We start from the raw sequence: 22086 nt of genomic DNA, 5'->3' as shown, positions 1-22086 counted from the left end.
CTGAGGAGTCAGGCACACCTTCTGGATCTGGACATAGTTTTCTCCAGTAGAAATTTGTTGCATTGGGTTTGGATGGCTTTCACAGCCTTGCTCTACAACAATGATGGCATATTCAATGGTGCAATTTTTCCTAACTTCCATAATGTTCTCCTAATTGGTATTCTTTTCCATAGCATTAATAATCCTTTCCCTAGTGTCCTGTGCGTAATAAATCTTAAAGTTCCTTATTGTTACCAAGTTCATGATAGGCCAATAAGTTGAGAGACAGGGTGCTGGGGCAAGACATAGTGACTTTATTTGAAAAGTCAGCAATCTGAGAGGCTGGCGAAATAATGTCTTAAAGAGCCACCTTAACTCGGAGTAGATTCAGGTTTCTTTTATGCTAAGGGAAAAGGGGAAGTGGGAGGGTTCAAGATTAAAGGGTAAAGGCAGATTGCAGGGTTTTTGGAGCCACTTGTCCTCCAAGGGAAGATAAACATTTCTTTGTTCCACTTGCTCATATAGGCTAGATTACAAGGCTCCTGCAAAATGAGTTGTTAGCAGTTATTTTTACTTTACCATTCTTATCTCTAGTTACTTGTAAGGTTTCTAGGCTAAAAGTGAGCTTATCTACAACATATAACTAACAAGGACAATGGGATGGGGACTTCCCATTTAATGAGCTATTTGGGCACAAGCAACATTTCTCTGGGGTTTCCCAGGTGGTGTTAGTGGTAAAGAATCCACCTGCCAATGCAGGAGATATAAGAAACTTGGGTTTGATCCCTGACTCAGGAAGATTACCTGGAGGAGGGAATATGGCAACCCACTCCAGTATTCCTGCCTGGAGGATCCTATGGACAGAGGAGCCTGGTAGGCTTCATAGGAGTCCATAGGGTTGCAAAGAGTTGGGCATGACTGAAGTGACTTAGCATGCATGCATGCACAACATTTCTCTAATGTTTGAGATGCAGGGCTAAAGTAATAGAATATATAGGGCTCATGAATGAGGGATGGGGTTTCAACATGGTGTTAGCACTGCTCTTCTTGTTACGTTATGACCCTCTGATCTAGAGGCCGCAGTAGAGCTGTTGTATCTAGGGGCAAGTAGACCATTTGTACCTCTTTGATGCTGAGCTCAAGGGATTCTGGGTGGCCAGGGTCATTGTCCAATATCAAAAGAACTTTAAAATTCAGCCACTAACTGGCAAGGTACTTCCTGACTGACCAATCCAGAAAAGGGGTTCCATTGTCCACACCTTCCTGTGGTACAATCAAGACTGGCAACTGGTTCTGATCTTTTCTCTTCAAGACTCAGAGGTTAGCAGCTTTATTGTTAAGGGCTGTCCTGATCATAGACCTGACTGTATTTGCACAGAACGATAGTGTTAGCCTATTCCTTCCTACTTTAAAGCCTAGCACTTACTTCTCTTCCTTACTAGTAAATGTCCTTTGTGGCTTTTTTTTTTTTCCAGAATACGCACTTTTGTCTGCATTAAAAACCTGTTCAGGCAGGACACCCTTTGAGAAAGATTATTCCTGTTCAGAAAGATGCCCTTTCTCCTCATTTTCTTAATGGCTTTTGGGAACTTGTCTGTTGCCTCAGTCAGCAGAAGCTGCTTCTCCTGTTATCTTGACATTTGTTAGGCCAAATCTCTTTCTAAAAATTATCAAACCATCTTTTGCTGGCATTAAAATTCTCTAGCTTTAGATCCTTCACCTTCCTTTTGCTTTAAGTTGTCACTTAATGATTTTGCTTTTTCTTGAATCATATTAGAGTATATAGATATGGCTTAGAGCAATCCTGTGCCCACAGAAAAGCTACACTTTCAATACAAGATAAAAGGGTATTTCTCAAAAAGTGCAAAGTTTTCCCACCTGCTGGCATAGTTCCAGTAATGGCCTCATGATTCCCTTTTCTTTTTCCACTGTAGTCCTTATGCTAGATTTATTTATCTTGAAACACTGGGCAATCGCAGCAGCAGACCCCAATCTACAGCACCTATCAAGCAATTCAACTTTTTCTTGTAATGTCAGGACTTTTCTGTTTCTTGGGAACACTTTCAGCATCACCCGTGATACTTCCGATGGGTCCCCTGGTGTTACTCAAGGTTTGCAGTATTGCACTGAAGACAGTGGAAAATAGTTGAGTACCACATGAGATCATCTTTTTCTTTACTGCCATATGCATTTTACTGGAGAGGTGATTGTTCACAGGGAGATGATTGGCATCGCATGGCATTTTAAGCAGGTATTTATAACACTTGCGTGTGTGTTAAGTTGTTTCAGTCGTGTCCGACTTGGTGTGACCCTGTGGACTGTCGCCTGTCAGGCTCCTGTATTCATGGGATTCTCTGGGCAAGAATACTGGAGTGGCTTCAAAATTGTTACAGTAAATACTGCAGATAATTTTACCGAGTTATGATTTAATGCTACCTCTTTATGTTTGTTTACATTTCTCTTGATTGCCAATGGTACCACATATGACCTTCTTGTGTTTGCTTTGATACATTTTGGCTTTTTATAATGGATTTGTGACATTTTCATGGTAGTAAATGATAAATCAGACTAGGATCTACATGTATTTTATGCATTCATGACATATCTGACTTTTAATTTTTTTTTTTTATTTCTAGGCTACACAATTCATCTGTGAACTTTTTAAACTGTTGCAAATCTCCAAAATTTTCCCAAAATGATATTTTTGGAATAACATTATTTTCTAAAAGATATTTAGAAATAATATAATTTTCCAAATTTATTTGGAAAAATAAATTTTTCCAAAATTAAAAAATGATATTTGTGTGTAAGTAGACCCGTACAGTTCAAAATTTGTACAGCGCAACTTGAATATCCTGATCCATACACATACATACACATTTTCCCATAGATAGCTTGTATACCAAAAATCTAAAATCAAAGCAATTAACTGGTTTAATTATGGTATATTTATACTGTGGAATGTGCTGTGTTGTGCCTAGTCACTCAGTCGTGTCCGACTCTTTGTGACCCAGTAGACTGTAGCCCACCAGGCTTCTCTGTCCGTGGTGATTTTCCAGGCAAGAATACTGGAGGGGGTTGCCATGTCCTCCTCCAAGCGATCTTCCCAACCCAGGGATCGAACCCAGGCCTCCTGCATTGCAGGTGGATTCTTTATGGTCTGAGTCACCAGGGAAGGCCATACTATGGGATATTGCACAGCAATTAAAAAATTATACATTACTTTTGACTAGATTTTTAATTATATAGTGAGAAAAATCAAGATTTTTTAATGTATAATAAAATGTCTATTTGTAAAACAAGCCATGATATAACATAAAATATTGATGTACAATTATAGGAGATGAGTCAAAAATATGGTAATATCCACACCAGATTGTTCCCATAGATTATTTGGGAGGGAAGATTGGTAGATCATAGGGCTGTAAAGGGAAATATAGGCAAAGAGTAATAGAGAAAAATGCATGTATTTGCATATTTAATTAAGTAAATTTACAATACATATGTATAAAGAATTACTTGTATACAGAATTATATGTATTCTGTATACATATATGTATAAAGAATTACATTTTTAATAATACTTAAATGAAAAAAATAAAACCATCTATTGAGGTGGAAGGGCTTCCTTGGTGGCTCAGAGGTAACTGAAACTGCCCATAACACAGGAGACCCAGGTTCAATCTCTGGGTTGTGAAGATCCCCTGGAGAAGGAATTGCAACCGACTCCAGTATTCTTGCCTGGGAAATCCCATGGATAGAGGAACCGGGCGAACTATTGTCCATGGGATCGCAAAGAATCAGACACGACTGAGCAATTGAGCAGGCAGGCATTGAAGTGGAACAATTTTGACTGGTTCAAAAATACTGTGGGAGTTTTTTTTTTTATCACAGAAAGTAATGAATTGGAAATGTGTATTTGGGAAAGTCAGTTTCTACTATGTGTCTCAGTTAAGGCATTCACTATTTTTTGGAAACTAGCATACAAGAACATGTTATGTGTTACAAAATCTGCAATGCTGGTACACAGAACAATAGATGTATGTGATCACATTCTCTATGCTAGGGTTCCTCTGACTCATTGTTAAGGGTCCAAACTCTTAAACTTTGAGTATGTGCTTAACCCATAAATGTTCTTGTCCAATGAAGGAGGTTTGTTGACGTTCTCCTTTGAAAGAATTTTAAAAAGGTACAAGTCTGAAGCAAATAGTTTTATTAAAACAGTTCTTTTAAGGTTTTATTTGTTTGGTGAGTTTCTTCTTTCTTTCTTTTTTGAGTGTGCTTTTTCATGCTTGCATCTAGACTCATATAGTTTCACCTCTATCCTATTCAATGATTTCAAAGCATATTTTAAAAAAAATTCTATTTGAAAGTCTTTAAAGTTACAGAAAAACAACAGCTATTTTTCTCACTGTTGAATTTTTCAAAGGCATTAAGAGCCTATTCTAGTACTAACTCAAAATGTAGCAATTCAGAGTGAGACACATACACTTTATTACATTCCAAATATTTTGAGACTATTTTTTATTGAAATTAGAAAATTTAAAACTCAAATAATAGCTTTCTGGGAAAAACCAATAAAGTTAACATCAAAACATGGAAACTAACTTCTAAGGTGGGAAAATGTCTATTATTCAATTGACCTGACCTCTTATTTTTATCAACAGGCAAACTTAGAGATAATGAAAAATAGGTTTTTCTTCTCCGGAAGAAAGGTGGTGTTGGGCACGCCCTGGTCACTTTTTCTTCTCTTTCTTTTTTTTGTGTGTGTCGGGAGCTGGGACCTTCTTTTCTGGCTCCACTCGGCTTGCAGCTTCCTCCGCGGCCTGAGCCTCTAGCTTTAGGCGCTCAGCTTCCAGTAATTTGTTCCTATATTCTTCCCGGATGTTAAAGATCTTCTGCCGGGCCTCGTCTAAGGAGTCCTATTCCAAAATGAAACAAAATGAAGCGACAAAAACAACGGCAAAAAACAAAAACAGCACCCAGGTAAATTAGATCCACGGGTAGAGACTTATTAAGGTTCCAGAAAAAAACTACACTCCCTTTCCTCATGCCAATAGCGTCATGTAGGAAATTACCGAAGGAAGATGAAAGTTAGGGTATGATCTCAAATGCTTATTAACGAATAAAACATGAGATAACAAAGGGTACATAAGGTTTTACAGAATGGTAAATAAAAGTACAAGTGGGAGAAAAATAAAGAGAAAGGTGAAGAAAGAAAGAGACGGATTTTGACCAAGCAACTACCTGCTTTAAATGAGTTCAGATATAATCTGTATAAAATATGCAGCCCAGCGTGTCTCTCCCAGCAACTGTACTCAGGAGATGACTAGCTCCCCACACATCCTCTAGCCACAAAATGTCGGAGTTGTACTTGGGGAACTTCCTAATAATACCGCTTCTTTTCTTCCTTGCTCTTCACCTTCACTTTGATGGTGCCACCAATTTCTGAGCTTTTGAGGGATTCTGTGCAGCAGATTGGGTTGACTCTTTCTTTGTTGGTGGTGGTGGTTTTTTCTTTTAATTTATTTTTTAATTGGAAGAAAATCGCTTAATAATGTTGTGTTGGTTTCTGCCTTACAACACAAATCAACCATAATAACACATATACCTCCTCCCTTCTGAGCCTCCCTCCCCTCCCCTCATCCCGCTCCTCTAGGTCATCACAAACCGCCAGGCTGGGCTCCCTGTTAGGCAGCAACTTCTCACCAGCTCTCTATTTTACACATGGCAGTGTGTATATGTTGACGTTACTTTCTCCATCCCTCCCACTCTTTCCTTCCCCCAACGTGTCCACAAGTCCATTCTCTGTATCTGCATCTGCATTCCTTCCCTGCAAATATGTTCATCAATACCATTTTTCTAGTTTCCAGATATATATGTGTTACTCTATGATAACTCGTTTCTCTCTTTCTGACTTACTTCACTCTATGTATGACAGGCTCTAGGTTCAGTCTTAAGAGTTTTTGCACTGTTGGCTTAGGATTTGGCTGCCTCAAATCTGTTAATGCCATCTTCCTCCAGCTACTTTTCAAATTCACAGATGTTTTGCTGTTGTTTTCTCTCCCATTCTTCCCATTTTGTGGGTCAGTTTCTAGTACTGTATTTAAGAGGGATTTCAGGGAATGAGTAAATTAGATGAATAATTAATTTGCCAATTTTCTGAGAAGTTGGGAATGAAAGATGTTCAAGACTTCTTTCTACCTAGTTAAAATGTGATTCTATGATATCTTTTTAATATTACAAAAGAATCTGTCAACCGTGATCCAAGTGTATGCCCTTGTACGCTCACCCGCATTTCTCCATACATTTCCAGCAATTCATCTTTCATTTTAAACCTTTCTTCTTGCTCGATATCACGCAGGCTAAGGAGTCTGTTCCGATACTGTCGAAACTGGTGGACCTCCTCTGCCTTTTGCATTGCCTGTTGCTGATTTAGCTCATCTGTTTGCAGCTGAGGCTCAATATTTGTTTTTCTTGATATAAAAACATCAAAAGAGAAACATAAGTCATTTGAGAACTCTGGAATGACCTTCAGCACTCAAATAATTTAAAATCTTATCAACAGAGTAGTGATCTGAATCAAATCAAATATCAAAAACAGAAAGAATAAACCACTATTTTTTCATCGACTAGGCTCCATTTACTAAATCACTAATATTTTAGAAAATCATTTTGGAAAAATAAATTAGATGTACTATTAGAAGAGGTGTTTGTGGAATTGGTGTTTGAATCAAACACCAATTCCACAAACACCTCTTCAAATAGTACATCTAAAAAACTAGGTTTGAAAGTGTTTAGAAATGTGCTTTATAAAACTTATAGATGTGCTTGTACAATTACCTCTATTAATTCTATTGTTTGGTTCCTAAGGAAATTCAATCTAATTAAATAACAGCAGCAGGTATGATGGGGTTTTTCCATAGCTCAACTCACTTTAACCAGGCTACAAATTAAGTCCTTACAGAAAGTATTTAAGTGCTTCTATAAATGACTTAATAAAACATTTACTAAATTTAACATATAAGCTATATATTTCAAAAACTTCGAATGCACTGAAAATATATTAAGCATTTAATTTCAAATTTTCAGTTGCTCAGCAACTGCCTATTGACAATATGTTCAAAATTCTTTGAACACAGATGTCTACATTAATCATGTTTATTAAAACTTACCGTATATATTGATTTATGTCTACACATTCTAATTTCTTTCGAATAAGCTGTGGAGACATTTCCAAAATTGTTGGCGATCGTGAACGAGGCCCTATTTAAAAAAAAAAAAGCCCTAGGCTTTCAAGAAGGAATCAACAATGACTAAGTAAATGATTGTATATCTTATTTAAATTGAAATATGTTGGGCTTACCATGTTTAATGTGATTTAATGACTTTATTGAAGTATAATTGTGCTTTATTGCTTATCCTCTAGCTGGTGTTAACTATACTTGTAGTTAAATGGTGATACCAAAATTAATATAGAAGAAAATGAATATGCTCTATAGAAGAGTTACAAAATCACTCTATTTTAATTAAATGAAAGCAGAGACCAAAGAAGGTCATACTGTGTTACAAAATTTCATTATAAGCAAGTTAAATAATCTAATATTTAAAGAGTTTGAGCTATCTGTGCAAGCTATACTAAGCGCTATGGGGGTGGAATATAAAAATTTTTTTAAGACAGTAGCCAGGAAACGGAAACAACAGAAATGTCCAATGACAATTGAATGGATAAAGATGATGTGGTATATATATATATATATATATATATATATATATATATACACACACACATATACACACAATGGAATATTAATCAACCATAAAAGGAACATAATTGGGTCATTTGCAGAGATGTGGATGGACCTAGAGTCTGTCATATAGAGTGAAGTAAGTCAGAAAGAGAAAAACAAATATCATTTGTTAATGCAGATACGTGGAATCTAGAAAAATGATACAGATGGACCTATTTCCAGAGCAGGAATAAAGATGCAGACACAGAGAATGGACATGCGGACACAGATGGGTACGGGGAGGGTGGAATGAATTGGGAGACTAGGATTGACATATATCCATGACCATGTGTAAAACACAGTTAGTGGCAACCTGATGTATAGCAGAGGGGGCTTAGCTTGGTCTCTGTGATAATCTAGAGGGGTGGGATGGAGGGTGGGAGGGGGGTACAAGAGGGACAGAATACACACATAAATATTATAAACATATAACTGATTCACTTCTTTGGATGGATGGGTGGGAATGCTTTGGGCTATAAGTCTCAATATACTGAGAGCACTTCTCCCTAAATTGACCCATAAATTCAGTGTAATTTCTATCAAAATCTTAGTAGATATTTTACAAAATTTGACAAGCAGACCTCAAAACTTACATGAAAATGGAAATACCAAGAATAACCAAAATAATTTTGATAAAGATAAAAGGAAAGGATTTCAACTTCATGATTTCAGAATTTATTACGAAGCTAACAATAATCAAAACATTATGACTTGACAGATTCTTAGAAATTTAACCATAATTTTTGATCCCTATTTGCATAAAATATCCAGGAATGGCAAATCTACATAGACAAAAAGACTGAGGTTGGTGGTGGGAATGCAGAGTGATTTTAAGAGGGCACAAAATAATTTATTTGGATAAAAAGGAATGTTTTGAAACTATATTTGGTACTGGTGGCACAACTCTGTAAATTACTAAAGTGTATTGAATTATACTTTCAAAACTGGTAATTTGAAGGTATGTAAATTACACATCAGTATTTTTTAAAAAGAGATTAAATGGTCTGGAAAGGCTGAATGGTTAATATCTTAGTCTCTAAAGTTTCTTTCTTGAATCTATTCTTGTGGGTTCATATGAGTCTGTGGGGGTAAAAAAAAAACAACAACCAGTTACCTTTGATTTTCAGTGTTCACTTGTTATACATTAGTTACTCTACTGGACTAAAAGATACTGTATCTTTTTTGTTTTTCTTTGAGAATAATTGATTTACAATGTTGTGTTAGTTTCTGCTATACAACAAAGTGAATCAGCTGTGTGTTTATAATATTTATGTGTGTATTCTGTCCCTCTTGTACCCCCCTCCCACCCTCCATCCCACTCCTCTAGATTATCACAGAGCACCAAGCTAAGCCCCCTCTGCTATACACCAGGTTGCCACTAACTGTGTTTTACACATGGTCATGGATATATGTCAATCCTAGTCTCCCAATTCATTCCACCCTCCCCTTACCCATCTGTGTCCACATGGCCATTCTCTATGTCTGCATCTTTATTCCTGCTCTGGAAATAGGTCCATCTGTACCATTTTTCTAGATTCCACATATCTGCATTAACAAATGATATTTGTTTTTCTGACTTACTTCACTCTATATGACAGACTCTGGGTCCATCCACATCTCTGTAAATGACCCAGTTATGTTCCTTTTATGGCTGAGTAATATTCCATCATATATATGTGTATATATGTATATATATATATACACCACATAATCTTTATTCATTCATCTATCATTGGACATTTCTGTTGTTTCCATTTCCTGGTTATTGTCTTAAAACATTTTTATATTCCACCCACATAGTGCTTAGTATGGCTTGAGCAGATAGATCAAGTGCAAGGATAGCTCCCCTCCCACCAAAAAAAGAAATTACACTGAATTTATGGGTCAATTTAGGGAGAATTACTATCTTAGTATATTGAGTCTTCTAGCTCAAAGAATCCCAACCTTCTATCCTTCCCACCCCCCAAAAAAAGATACCTCATGTCTAAAGGCAAAGGAGAAGCCCCAGCAAGGTGGTAGGAGGGGCAAAATCATGTTTAGAATCAAACCCCATACCCACCAGAGACACTGGGAAGGTTCAAACAAAACCTTTGCTCACCAGGATCCCGAAACCCCACAGAGACTGAGCCAGACCTGTGTGTGAGTCTCCTGCGTCGGTGCAGGTCAGCAGGGGCCTACCAAGGGGGCAGGAGCTCTGGGTGCAGCTACCTGGCCACACAGCCTGTGGCATAAGCCCTCTTGGAGGAGGTTGCCATTAACTCCACCATAGGGCCACCGAGCAGACGACCCACAAGCTGCAGAATAATTGTATCAGAGAAATTCTTGCACTGTTAAGAAAGTTTTAGGGCCCACAACAGATTTCTCAAACTAGGGATCTGGCAAAGGAACTGAGAACCCCCAGGGAATTTGATTTTGGAGGCCAGTGGGAATTGATTACAGAACTTACACAGGGCTGGGGAAGCAGACTGTCGGAGGGCACAAACAAAACCCTGCATGAGGCAGGACCCAGAAGAAAGGAGCAGTGACCCCACAGGAGACTGGCCCAGACTTGCCTGTGAGTGTCCAGGAGTCTCTGGCAGAGACGTGGGCTGGCAGTAGCCTGCTGCAGGCTTGGGGGCTCTGAGTGTGGCAGTGCGTGCCTGAGACCTTTTGAAGGAGGTCGCCATTATCTTCATTACCTCCACCATGGTTTGGTCTCAGGTCAAACAACAGGGGGGAGTCCCCACCCATCAACAAAAAATGGGGTTAAAGATTTAGAGTATGGCCCCCATCAGAAAGCTTCCGTAAGCCTCTTATCCTTATCCATCAGGGGCAACAGACTGAAAACCACAACCACAGAAAACTAACCAATCTGATCACATGGACCACAGCCTTGTCTAACTCAATGAAACAATGAGCCATGCCGTGTAGGGCACCCAAGACAGACGGATCATTATGGAGAGGTCTGACAGAATGTGGCCCACTGGGGAAGGGAATGGCAAACCACTTCAGTATTCTTGCCTTGAGAACCCCATGAACAGAATGAAAACACAAAAAGATAGGACACTGAAAGATGAATTCCCCTGGTCAGTAGGTGCCCAATATGCTACTGGAGATCAGTAGAGAAAGAACTCCAGAAAGAATGAGGAGATGGAGCCAAAGCAAAAACAACATCCAGTTGTAGATGTGACTGGTGATGGAAGTAAAGTCTGATGCTATAAAGGGCAATATTGCATAGGAACGTGGAATGTAAGGGCCATGAATCAAGGCAAATTGGAAGTGGTCATATAGGAGATGGCAAGAGTGAACATCACCATTTTAGGAATCAGAGAACTAAAATGGACTAAAATGGGTGAATTTAACTCAGATGACCATTATATCTACTACTGTGGGCAGGAATCCCTTAGAAGAAATGGAGTAGCCATAGTCAACAAAAGAGTCCGAAATGTAGTCCTTGGATGCAATCTCAAAAATGACAGAATGATCTCTGTTCATTCCCAAAACAAATCATTCAATATCACAGTAATCCAAGTCTATGCCCCTACCAGTAATGCTGAAGAAGCTGAAGTTGAACGGTTCTATGAAGACCTACAAGACCTTCTAGAACTAACACCCCAAAAAGATGTCCTTTTCATTATAGGGGACTGGAATGCAAAAATAGGAAGTCAAGAAACACTGGGAGTAACAGGCAAATTTGGCCTTGCATACAGAATGAAGCAGGGCAAAGGCCACTAGAGTTTTGCTGAGAGAATGCACTGGTCATAGCAAACACCCTCTTTCCAACAACACAAGAGAAGACTCTACACATGGACACCACCAGATGGTAAATACCGAAATCAGATTGATTATATTCCTTGCAGCCAACGATGGAGAAGCTCTATACAGTCAGCAAAAACACGACTTGGAGCTGACTGTGGCTCAGATCATGAACTCCTTATTGCAAAATTCAGAATTAAATTGAAGAAAGTGGGGAAAACCACTAAACCATTCAGATATGACCTAAATCAAATCCCTTATGACTATACAGTGGAAGTGAAAAACAGATTTAAGGGACTAGATCTGATAGACAGAGTGCCTGATGAACTATGCACAGAGGTTCATGACATTGTACAGGAGGCAGGGATCAAGACCATCCCCAAGAAAAAGAAATGCAAAAGAGCAAAATCACTGTCTGAGGAGGCCTTACAAATAGCTGTGAAAAGAAGAGAAGTGAAAAGCGAAAGAGAAAAGGAAAGACATACCCATTTGAATGCAGAGTTCCAAAGAATAGCAAGGAGAGATAAGAAAGCCTTCCTCAGCGATCAATGCAAAGAAACAGAGGAAAACAATAGAATGGGAAAGACTATAGATCTCTTCAAGAAAATTAGAGACACCAAGGGAACATTTCAAGAAAAGATGGGCTCAATAAAGGATAGCAATGGCATGGACCTAACGGAAGCAGAAGATATTATGAAGAAGTGGTAAGAATACACAGAAGAACTGTACAAAAAAGATCTTCACGACCCAGTTATCACAATGGTGTGATCACTTACCTAGAGCCAGACATCCTGGAATGTGAAGTCAAGAGGGCCTTAGAAAGCATCACTATGAACAAAGCTAGCAGAGGTGATGGAACCCCAGTTGAGCTATTTCAAATTCTGAATGATGATGCTGTGAAAGTGCTGCACTCAATATGCCAGCAAATTTGGAAAACTCAGCAGTGGCCACAGGACTGGAAAATGTCAGTTTTCATTCCAATCCCAAAGAAAGAAAATGCGAAAGAATGCTCAAACTACTGCATAATTGCACTCATCTCGTACACAAGTCAAGTGATGCTCAAAATTCTCCAAGCCAGGCTTCAGCAATACGTGAACAGTGAACTTCCAGATATTCAAGCTAGATTTAAAAAAGGCAGAGGAACCAGAGATCAAGTTGCCAACAGCCTCTGGATCATCGAAAAAGCAAGAGAGTTCCAGAAAAACATCTATTTCTTCTTTATTGACTATGCCAAAGCCTTTGACTGTGTGGATCACAATAAACTGTGGAAAATTCCTCAAGAGATGGAAATACCAGACCACCTGACCTGCCTCTTGAGAAACCTGTATGCAGGTCAGGAAGCAACACTTAGAACAGGACATGGAACAACAGACTGGTTCCAAATAGGAAAAGGAGTACGTCAAGGCTGCATATTGTCACCTTACTTATTTAACTTATATGCAGAGTACATCATGAGAAACGCTGGGCTGGAAGAAGCACAAGCTGGAATCAAGATTGCTGGGAGGTATATCAATAACCTCAGATATGCAGATGACACCACCCTTATGAGAAAGTGAAGAACTAAAGAGCCTCTTGATGAAAGTGAAAGAAGAGAGTGAAAAAGTTGGCTTAAAGCCCAACATTCAGAAAACTAAGATCATGGCATCCAGTCCCATCACATCATGGCAAATGGATGGGGAAACAGTGGCTGACTTTATTTTTCTGGGCTTCAAAATCACTGCAGATGGTGATTGCAGCCTTGAAATTAAAAGACGCTTACTCCTTAGAAGGAAAGTTATGACCAATCTAGACCGCATATTAAAGAGACGTTACTTTGCCAACAAAGGTCCGTGTAGTCAAGGCTATGGTTTTTCCAGTGGTCATGTATGGATGTGAGAGTTGGACTATAAAGAAAGCTGAGTGGGGAAGAATTGATGTTTTTGAACTGTGGTGTTGGAGAAGACTCTTGAGAGTCCCTTGAACTGCAAGGAGATCCAACCAGTCCATCCTAAAGGAGATCAGTCCTGGGTGTTGATTGGAAGGACTGATGTTGAGGCTGAAACTCCAGTACTTTGGCCACTTGATGCGAAGAGCTGACTCATTTGAAAACACCCTGATTTGGGGAAAGATTGAGGACAGGAGGAGAAGGGAATGACAGTGGATGAGACAGTTGGATGGCATCACCGACTCAATGGACATGAGTTTGGGTAGATTCTGAGAGTTGGTGATGGACAGGGAGGCCTGGCATGCTGCAGTCCATGGGGTCGCAAAGAGTAGGACATGACTGAGTAACTGAACTGAACTGAACTGAGAACTGCAGAAAGTTTGCATTGTTTTAAGTCACCAAGTTCATGATTATTTTTACAGGATAGGAAAATCATATAATTAAGTTAATTTATTTTTATTTTTATTAAATATTTTATTAGTTGTACACCTTGGGAATTTTGAAATGTTTCTTAATCAATTTTTTCCATTTTATCATTGTTTTTTGGGCTATGTCAAGTTTTCACTGTGCCATGGAAAAAATCCCAATCTCCCATTGACCATTTAATCTTGATTTTCACATGTGGTTGTAAAAGTCTCCAGGAACATTGTAAAGTGATTAATTCATAACAACTTATTAAAAGGGATTATTCATTCCTAAATATAATCTAATGCAAAATTTTATAAGCATTAAAAACAGTATCATTAGTTTTTCATTTTTCAAAAGTATGCCTTTATCAGCAGGATACAAGTGAGAAAAAAGAATACCATACTACAAACTCCAACTTTGCTCCATCATTAAAACAGAAATTCAGTCATGTTTTTCACTTTATAACATTAAATAAAATATCCCTAAAATATTGGCATCTTATATACAATAGGACTCTTCTAGAAACCAGTGGTAAATAACTTGTTTTTTAAATTATGGTTGGTCTGTGATCTTAGATTTCTAAAGTTCAAGAGTTTTTCTTAGGAACATATCTACTTTTGTTGCATTTATTTTTGGCATTAAAATTTGAATTGTTTCTATGAGACACCAACTCTGCTGACTCTGACTGGAAAGAAAATGCTTTTGATTAATTAATGTTTGTATTCTTTTACATCCTGCCAAATAATATTTATTTTAACAGAGAGGGTGTAAAAGGGGCTGAGAAGGTTAATCTTCATGTTCATCTGTAAAACTGTTCTATCAGAATAAAGTGTACCCAAATAAGGGGCTTCCCAGGTGGCGCAGTGGTAAAGAATCCACCTAACAGTGCAGGAGATGTAGGAGATGTGGGTTTGATCCCTGCATTGGGAAGATCCCCAGAGAAGGAAATGGCAACCCACTCCAGTATTCTTCGGTGGAAAATCCCATGGACAAAGGAACCTGGCAGGTTACGGTCCATGGGGTCACAAGAGAGTTGGACGCGACTGAGCATGTGTGCACAGAATAAGGGGTAAGCAGAGTATGGACTTGGACTTCCATAACAGTGTAGCTCAGTGTGTGTGTGTGTGTGTGTGTGTGTGTGTGTGTGTGTGTGTGTTTGTGTGCGTGTGTGCTGACCTGTCTGCAAACGGGTACTCTATGAGATGAGTCCTGAGAGTATACATTTAGAAATATTTTTATAGCAATTACTCATCACTGGATCATTTTATTGTATCCTATAAAAGTTTCAGTTTGCAACAGAATCAGCAGAAAACTTTTCATTGTGGATAGTAAGAAAATAACCATTTAAAAGGCAGGGTGAAGGATGAGTGAGTGAAGTCGCTCAGTCGTGTCCGACTCTTTGCGACCCCATGGACTATAGCCTACCAGGCTCCTCCATCCATGGGATTTTCCAGGCAAGAACACTGGAGTGGGTTGCCATTTCCTTCTCCAGGAGATCTTCCTGACCCAGGGATTGAACCCGGGTCTCCTGCATTGTAGGCAGATTCTTTACCATCTTGAGCCACCAGGGAAGATCCATTCACTTATTGTAAAGCCTGGAGAGAAGTTTGGGAATAAAGACCAAGGCACTTTCCAAGGCCCCCAGAAATAATAGGGAAGTTGAAAGCCAAGTCTGAGCTCGAACTTGATGATGGCTTGGTGTTGCAAAAAAAATGCTTGGATGTGAAATCAATAATGATATTGTTTACATGTCCTCTGGCATTATGGAGGAAGTTGTTCTAAGTTACCTATTATATATGAAGATAGTAGCAAGAGTAGGGTAGTATTTGAAGAGTCACAAACAAATGAGTAAATAAATATACATACATATATATGTATGTTGCTATATGGGGATTCCCAGGTGGTGCTAGTGGTAAAGACCCTGCCTGCCAATGCAGAAGACACAAGAGACGTGGGTTTGATCCCTGAGTTGGGAAGATCCCCCCAAGTAGGGCATGGCAACTTACTCCAGTATTCTTGCCTGGAGGATCCCATGGACAGAGGAGCCTGGCGTGCTACAGTCTACAGGGTTGCAAAGACTTGGACACAACTGAAGCATCATGGCACACACATATGTTGCTGTTCAGTGGCTAAGTCATGTCTGACTCTTCCGAGCCTGTGGACTGTAGCCCCCCAGGCTCCTCTGTCCATGGGATCCTCCAGGCAAGGATGCTGGAGTGGGCTGCCATTTCCTTCTCCAATGTATGTGTGTATGTGCATACCAATGTAAAGCCCAGAGCATGTAAGGCTGACACAGGGTCTACAATCGCCTATGGGGAAGGCGTCTTTAGGAGTGAGGGCCAATTTGTGATGCACCAGCAGCAGAGGTGGGAGGAACCCACAAAGTCCCAGAGAAGAGCTGGATAACTGGACCTGTGGTTCTCAAGCAGGGCTGCTGCTACAGCAGCAGGATCTGGGGTACAAGCAGAGTTTCTGTGCCATATGAAGTCCTAGAACCACACGATAGCGCATCCCTTTTTGGTGGGAGGGTAAGTAAATTTCTTTTTGGTGGTGTATAATTAAACTTATCATTTTATATTAAAAGAAAATGATAAGACATTCTATTTTATTATAACCTTATCATTTGATTTTAATATAAAATGATAAGACATATTTAAGAGTGCTTTGAAGAATTTTTTGCTTGAGGACAGGCTGCTTTGGTCTCTAGATCTGCCATCCCTACTCATTCTTACCTGTCCTCTGTTTTGTGAACCCTCCTTATTACCCAAAACTATATCCTCATAAGCAGTTAACATCTAAAATATATAAATAGCTCATACAAATCAATATCAAAAAAACCAATCTGATTAAAAATGGACAGAAGACCTGAATATACATTTTTTCCAAAGAAGACATACAAATGACAAATAGGCACATCAAAAGATGCTCAGCATGCTAATCATCAGAGAAATGCCAGCCAAAACCACAATGAGGTATCACTTCACACCTTTGGAATGACTATTGTCAAAGAGACTATAAACAATTTTTGGCAAGGGTGTGGAGAAAAGGGAATGCTTGTACACTGCTGGTGAGTATGTAAATTGGTGCAGCCACTGTGGAAAAGAGTCTGGAAGCTCTTTAAAACACTAAAAATAGAGCTACCATATGATCTACTCCAGGGTATATATCTGAATTCCACTCTTGGGTATATAGCTGAAGAAAATGGAAACACTATTTCAAAAAAGATACATGCACCTCAAATGCACATGTTCCTTAGCAGCACTATTTACCATAGTCAAAATATAGAAGCAACCTGAGTGTCATCAGCTGATGAATAGATAAATATGTTGTGTATACACACACACACATACACATACACACACATTTGGCCACCTGATGCAAAGAACTGACTCATTGGAAAAGACCCTGATGCTGGGCAAGATTGAGGGCAGGAGAGCAGGAGAGCAGGCAGTGACGGAGGATGAAATGGTTGGATGGCATCATTGACTCAATGGACATGAGTTTGAGCAAACTCCAGGAGATGGTGAAGGACAGGGAAGCCTGGCATGCTGCATTCCATGCGGTTGTAAAGAGTTGAACATGACTTAGCAACTGAATAATCAATCAATCAATCTCTCTCTATATATAATATAATGGAATATATAGTATGTATATAGTGGAAAATTTTGTGTTAGAATAGAGGAACACAAATATTTAACATTGGTTATAAAAGATGTAGGACACTATAGATAAAACAAAAAAAAAGAATCTATATTTAGTGACAATTGTATATGCTATCACTACAGAAAGAAATTTTCACTTTTATCTTTAAGTGTTTATTAATCAGGTCCTTGAGCAGATCACCACTCTAGTAATTAAAATGAAGACTTATGAATCCTATATGCATATTTTTCTGTGTTCAACCCTAGCCATCATATATGTTAACATAATATCTTTTCCAGAATCTCTATTTCAAAATATGGATTTATCTTACCAATAAAGGCAATACTTACTGATATTTTCCCTCCGTAAGCTCTGATCGCGCTCTTCCTTCCCTGCTGGGGAAGATCCTCCACTTTCACTGTTTGTTGACTTTGGTAGATCCTTCATGCCCTTGCCTACTTGCCACTTCTTCCACAGTATGCTCCCTGATGGGTATAGACTCTTTGTTATCAAAATTCATGGCACTCTTTTTATCTGACTCTCTTATGGCACTTGAAGATGTTACTACTAAATACGACATATGCAGCACTAAAAAAAAAACCTTGCATTCTATGAAGTCACACACACAAAAATAACAAGACATATAGAATACATAAATATGTAAAGTTCAAGAATGGGAAAAATTAATTCATCGTGATCGAGATCAGACAAATGGTTTCTTTGAGGAAGGAAAATTCTAGGAAAGAGAATGAAGAGGACTACTGAGATGTTTTATCATGATCTGAACAGTGGCTCCTGAGTATACATGTATGTGAAAATACACCAAGTTGTTCAATTAAAATATGTGTCTTTCCCAGAGGGAGCGGGTAGAGAGGGAGGTGGGAGGGGGGATTGGGATGGGGAATACATGTAAAACCATGGTTGATTCATGTCAATGTATGACAAAACCCACTACAATATTGTAAAGTAATTAGCCTCCAACTAATAAAAATAAATGAAAAAAAATATGTGTCTTTATTAACTGTAGTTTACATAAGGTCAGCCTTCTCTGAGCTCTGTTCTCCACTCAGCTTTGTCCTTAACTGGTGGTGAATCCCAGTTTTAGCAAAGAATCCAGCTAAACTAGTTTATTGAGAATCTTCCCACCACTGATATCCAATTAAACTTCTTATCCTCCTCACTTGATATTTAATCAAATTTCTCTTCCCTGACCCTTGATACCTAAACAAATTCATAGAAGTATTTTTTCATTAGTTCCCTGCTTGTTACAAATCTTCACTTGTTTCTGTTGTGTTCAGAATTGAGTTCAATCTCTCTTCTCCTACAACGGTCTTGAATAAAATCTTCTTTGCCATTTTTAAAAAGTACTCAGTACGATAAATTTTCTTTTACATAAACAATATAAAATTTAAAAAATTAATAATAAAATCTAGAGCTTAATGAACAAGGACTGCATTCTATTCACCTTTATATTCCTAACATTACGTTGAAAAGAAAGTGAAAGTATTAGTCACTTAGTTGTGTCCAACTCTGTGACCCCAAGGACTGTAGCCCACCAGGCGCCTCTGTCCATGGGATTCTCCAGGCAAGAATACTGGAGTGGGTTGCCATTCCCTTCTCCAGGGGATCTTCCCAACCCAGGAACTGAACCCAGGTCTCCTGCATTGCAGGAAGATTCTTTACTGTTTGAGCTACCCAGAAAGCCATTACATTAGACTCTACTTAATATAGGAGCGAGTACTTTAAGAGTTAGAAATATTTCAATTTTTGTCAATTTTTAGATATATGATGTAGGAAGAATAAGATGACCCTCTGAGTTTTTGTCTAATGCTATAAAATAGGAATAAATAGTAAGGTCTACCTCATAGTTGCCATGGGTTAAAGTCAGGTAATAAACAAAAGAACTTTGTGCCCACCCCAGAAAAACAGGATTAGGATGAAATTTATTGTTTACACTTTTCATATGAAAAGTTATGGAAAATTACTTTTATAACAATTATTGAGTTATACTCCTGAAGATGTGAAAGTGGAAAAGCACAATTTGTGAAGTGAATGTCTTTAGCCTCCCTGGACAGTTCAGTGTGGTGATAGATGTAGGCAGATGAGTATTTGTGGGAAGACTCGGGTGATGAAGAGCACTATCTGCATGCTGGCTGTTTCTTGGTAGCTTGTGAATTTAGAAAATTACTCTGGGTCTGTGTCCTGGTAAGTTGGAAATAATGTTATATATCAGTGGGATGATGTGAGTATTAGATGAGACAGAGGTAAAGAATCTGTCGGCCAATGCAGGAGATGCATGTTTGACCCTGGGTAGGGAAGATTCTCTGGAGAAGGAAATGGCAACCCATTCCAGTGTTCTTGCCTAGAAAATTATGGTCAGAGGAACCTGGTGGATTACAGTCTATGGGGTCACAAAGAGTTGGACAAGACTTAGCAACTAAACAATAGCACCTGATTAGTATTTCATAGTCCCAGACCCAAGCAAGTCACTCAATAAAAGTAGTTAACTTCATTACTATGATTCTTATTGCTATTATTTATTGTTACTGGGATTAGAAAAGTGCCAGATTTAAAGTTGTATCCCTGCCTTCAAGTTCATATACTGCTACTTTCTAGACTGCACCCTTATTTCTGGTTTCATCTTTTCTTAATTGGTAAAAATCATATCTACTTGGGGACAAAGTGAACATCTGCTTGGTAAGAAGAAAATGCTTCAGAACCTATTTTCTTATTGAACAGTCCATGACTTTACAGTACTATAAGGAAATAGATGCTGAATCTTTTCTTTTTGGCAAGCACGACTTGTTGACTAGCTCTTAAGAAGTGCAGGTAACGGCTCCATGCTTGGGGCAGCCGGGACAGGGCCCACTGACCTTCTTCCCCGGCTTTGATTTGGCTTTCAGACATAGGCATGCACTCAGCATCAGGCGTTTTCCTAATGAACTGGCTGAGATAATGGAGACGAGCCTGGGCAGCCTAAAAGATAGACAGCATCAACACATAGTCCAGGAAACACCATCTCAACAGTACTCGTGACAAGGGGAAATGTCAATGAATATGGCAGTCTGGTCCAGGCCAGCTCTTACCAATCATCAACGAAAAAAATTCTGAACCATTCGTGATTTTGACAGTGATTTGTGAGAACTAGTGAAGAAGCAGTCCTAAAACTTAGTCACTGGGTAGGCCAGCTTAGATCCAGTTGCTCCTGAACTTTTTTCATCTGTCTCAATTACCCTGAGTTGGGGATATGAAACACATGTAATAACAATATTTCACTATGGCAATGATTCTTATATAAAATAGAGAGAGGAGGAATCATAAAGTATGTGTATTTCACAAGGGCAGTGCATGCTTCCTCTTTATCCAAGGCATGTTCAGAGTACTTGAAAGCATGTATTAGACATTTTAATGCTTTTTTAGTTGGCAGTGTTAAGGACACAGAGTGTTAATCCCAGATGATGTGAAAGAACAAGGTGACCTAAGGTTTGGGCCATAAGTGGTACCATAATGTGCTTGCTTTTGCAAGTCATCTGGGTATCCAGACAGTATTAATAACATTTCACAATGTGTCCAAATGTGGTTTTAATATTTAGTTAGTTGATGGCTGACAAAATTTCAGATATTTCCTAAAGTAGACTATGTGGTTTCACCAATATGGCTCTTCCTTCAGACCACGCCCAGGAGTGAAAGGTAAAGGATAATTTCTCAGACTCAGATAACCTTGATTGATCTTCCTGGCTCCGTCATCTCCCAGGCTTGCTTCATGGCTCGGATTTCATCTGCCCGTTCTGTATCTTTTTTCACTTCAAAAAAGTCTGCTTCATTGTGCTCAGTGACCAGCCTCAGAATCCAGTAGGGTTTATTTGGGTCTTCTTGTTGAGGGTGGACAGCGTACATCTGACAAGGCACAGTGAAAAAGTTTGGGTCAGATGCTTTCTTCCTTTCAAAAGGGTCTAGATTTTACCTTATGATCCATAATTTCACTATTAAGTATTTTACCCAAGAGAAATGAAAACATGTGCTTGCAAAAAGACTTGGAAAAGAACATTTATTATAGCCTCATTCATAACAGCCAGAAAAAGGAAAACGATATAAACATCTGTCAATTGATGAATGGATAAACAAACTGTAGTATATTACTTTGTTGTTGTTTAGTTGGGAAGTTGTATCAGACTCTTTGCGGCCCTATGAACGGTAAGCCCATCAGGCTCCTCTGTCCATGGGATTTCCCAGGCAAGAATACTGGAGTGGCTTGCTATTTCCTTCTCCAGGGGATCTTCTCAATCCAGGGATCAAACCTATCTCTCCTGCTTTGGAAGGCAGATTCTTTACCACTGAGCCGCCTGGGAAGCTCACATGGACTACTACTTAACATCAAAAAGTAATAAACTATTAATGTACACCATCATGTGATTGAAGTTCACACAGACAATATACTGAAATAATAGAATAGTACATCTTGTATGATTCATTTGTATGAAATTCCAGGACAGGCAAAACTTGCTTGTGGGAGAGGTGTGGGGATGACAGAATCCACTGTGGAGAGGTTTAGGGGAATTGCTAAGCTTAGGGAAATGGGCTATAACCTAAACCTTGACAGAGACATGG

At 38.8% G+C, this 22086-nt stretch overlaps 1 protein-coding gene across 1 annotated transcript in view; it reads right to left on the bottom strand.

Annotated features, from left to right (window-relative positions):
- Positions 1–4461: 4461 nt before the first annotated feature.
- The window catches only part of ADGB (androglobin), a 178598-nt gene continuing 160973 nt past the window's right edge, over positions 4462–22086 (bottom strand). Inside the window, exons 31-36 of the mRNA XM_043888501.1 lie at positions 21199–21375; positions 20352–20454; positions 17829–17963; positions 7155–7245; positions 6272–6455; positions 4462–4901 (exon numbers count right to left, since the gene is read on the bottom strand). Of these exons, the coding sequence (XP_043744436.1) occupies positions 4716–4901; positions 6272–6455; positions 7155–7245; positions 17829–17963; positions 20352–20454; positions 21199–21375 (876 nt within the window). The 3' untranslated portion in view covers positions 4462–4715. The remainder of the gene's footprint in view (positions 4902–6271; positions 6456–7154; positions 7246–17828; positions 17964–20351; positions 20455–21198; positions 21376–22086) is intronic.

Source organism: Cervus elaphus, chromosome 26 (genome assembly GCF_910594005.1).
Source record: "Cervus elaphus chromosome 26, mCerEla1.1, whole genome shotgun sequence".
Lineage (NCBI taxonomy): Eukaryota > Metazoa > Chordata > Mammalia > Artiodactyla > Cervidae > Cervus > Cervus elaphus.
The sequence above is the reverse complement of the archived record's forward strand: the minus strand, read 5'-3'. Positions and strand labels throughout refer to the sequence as shown.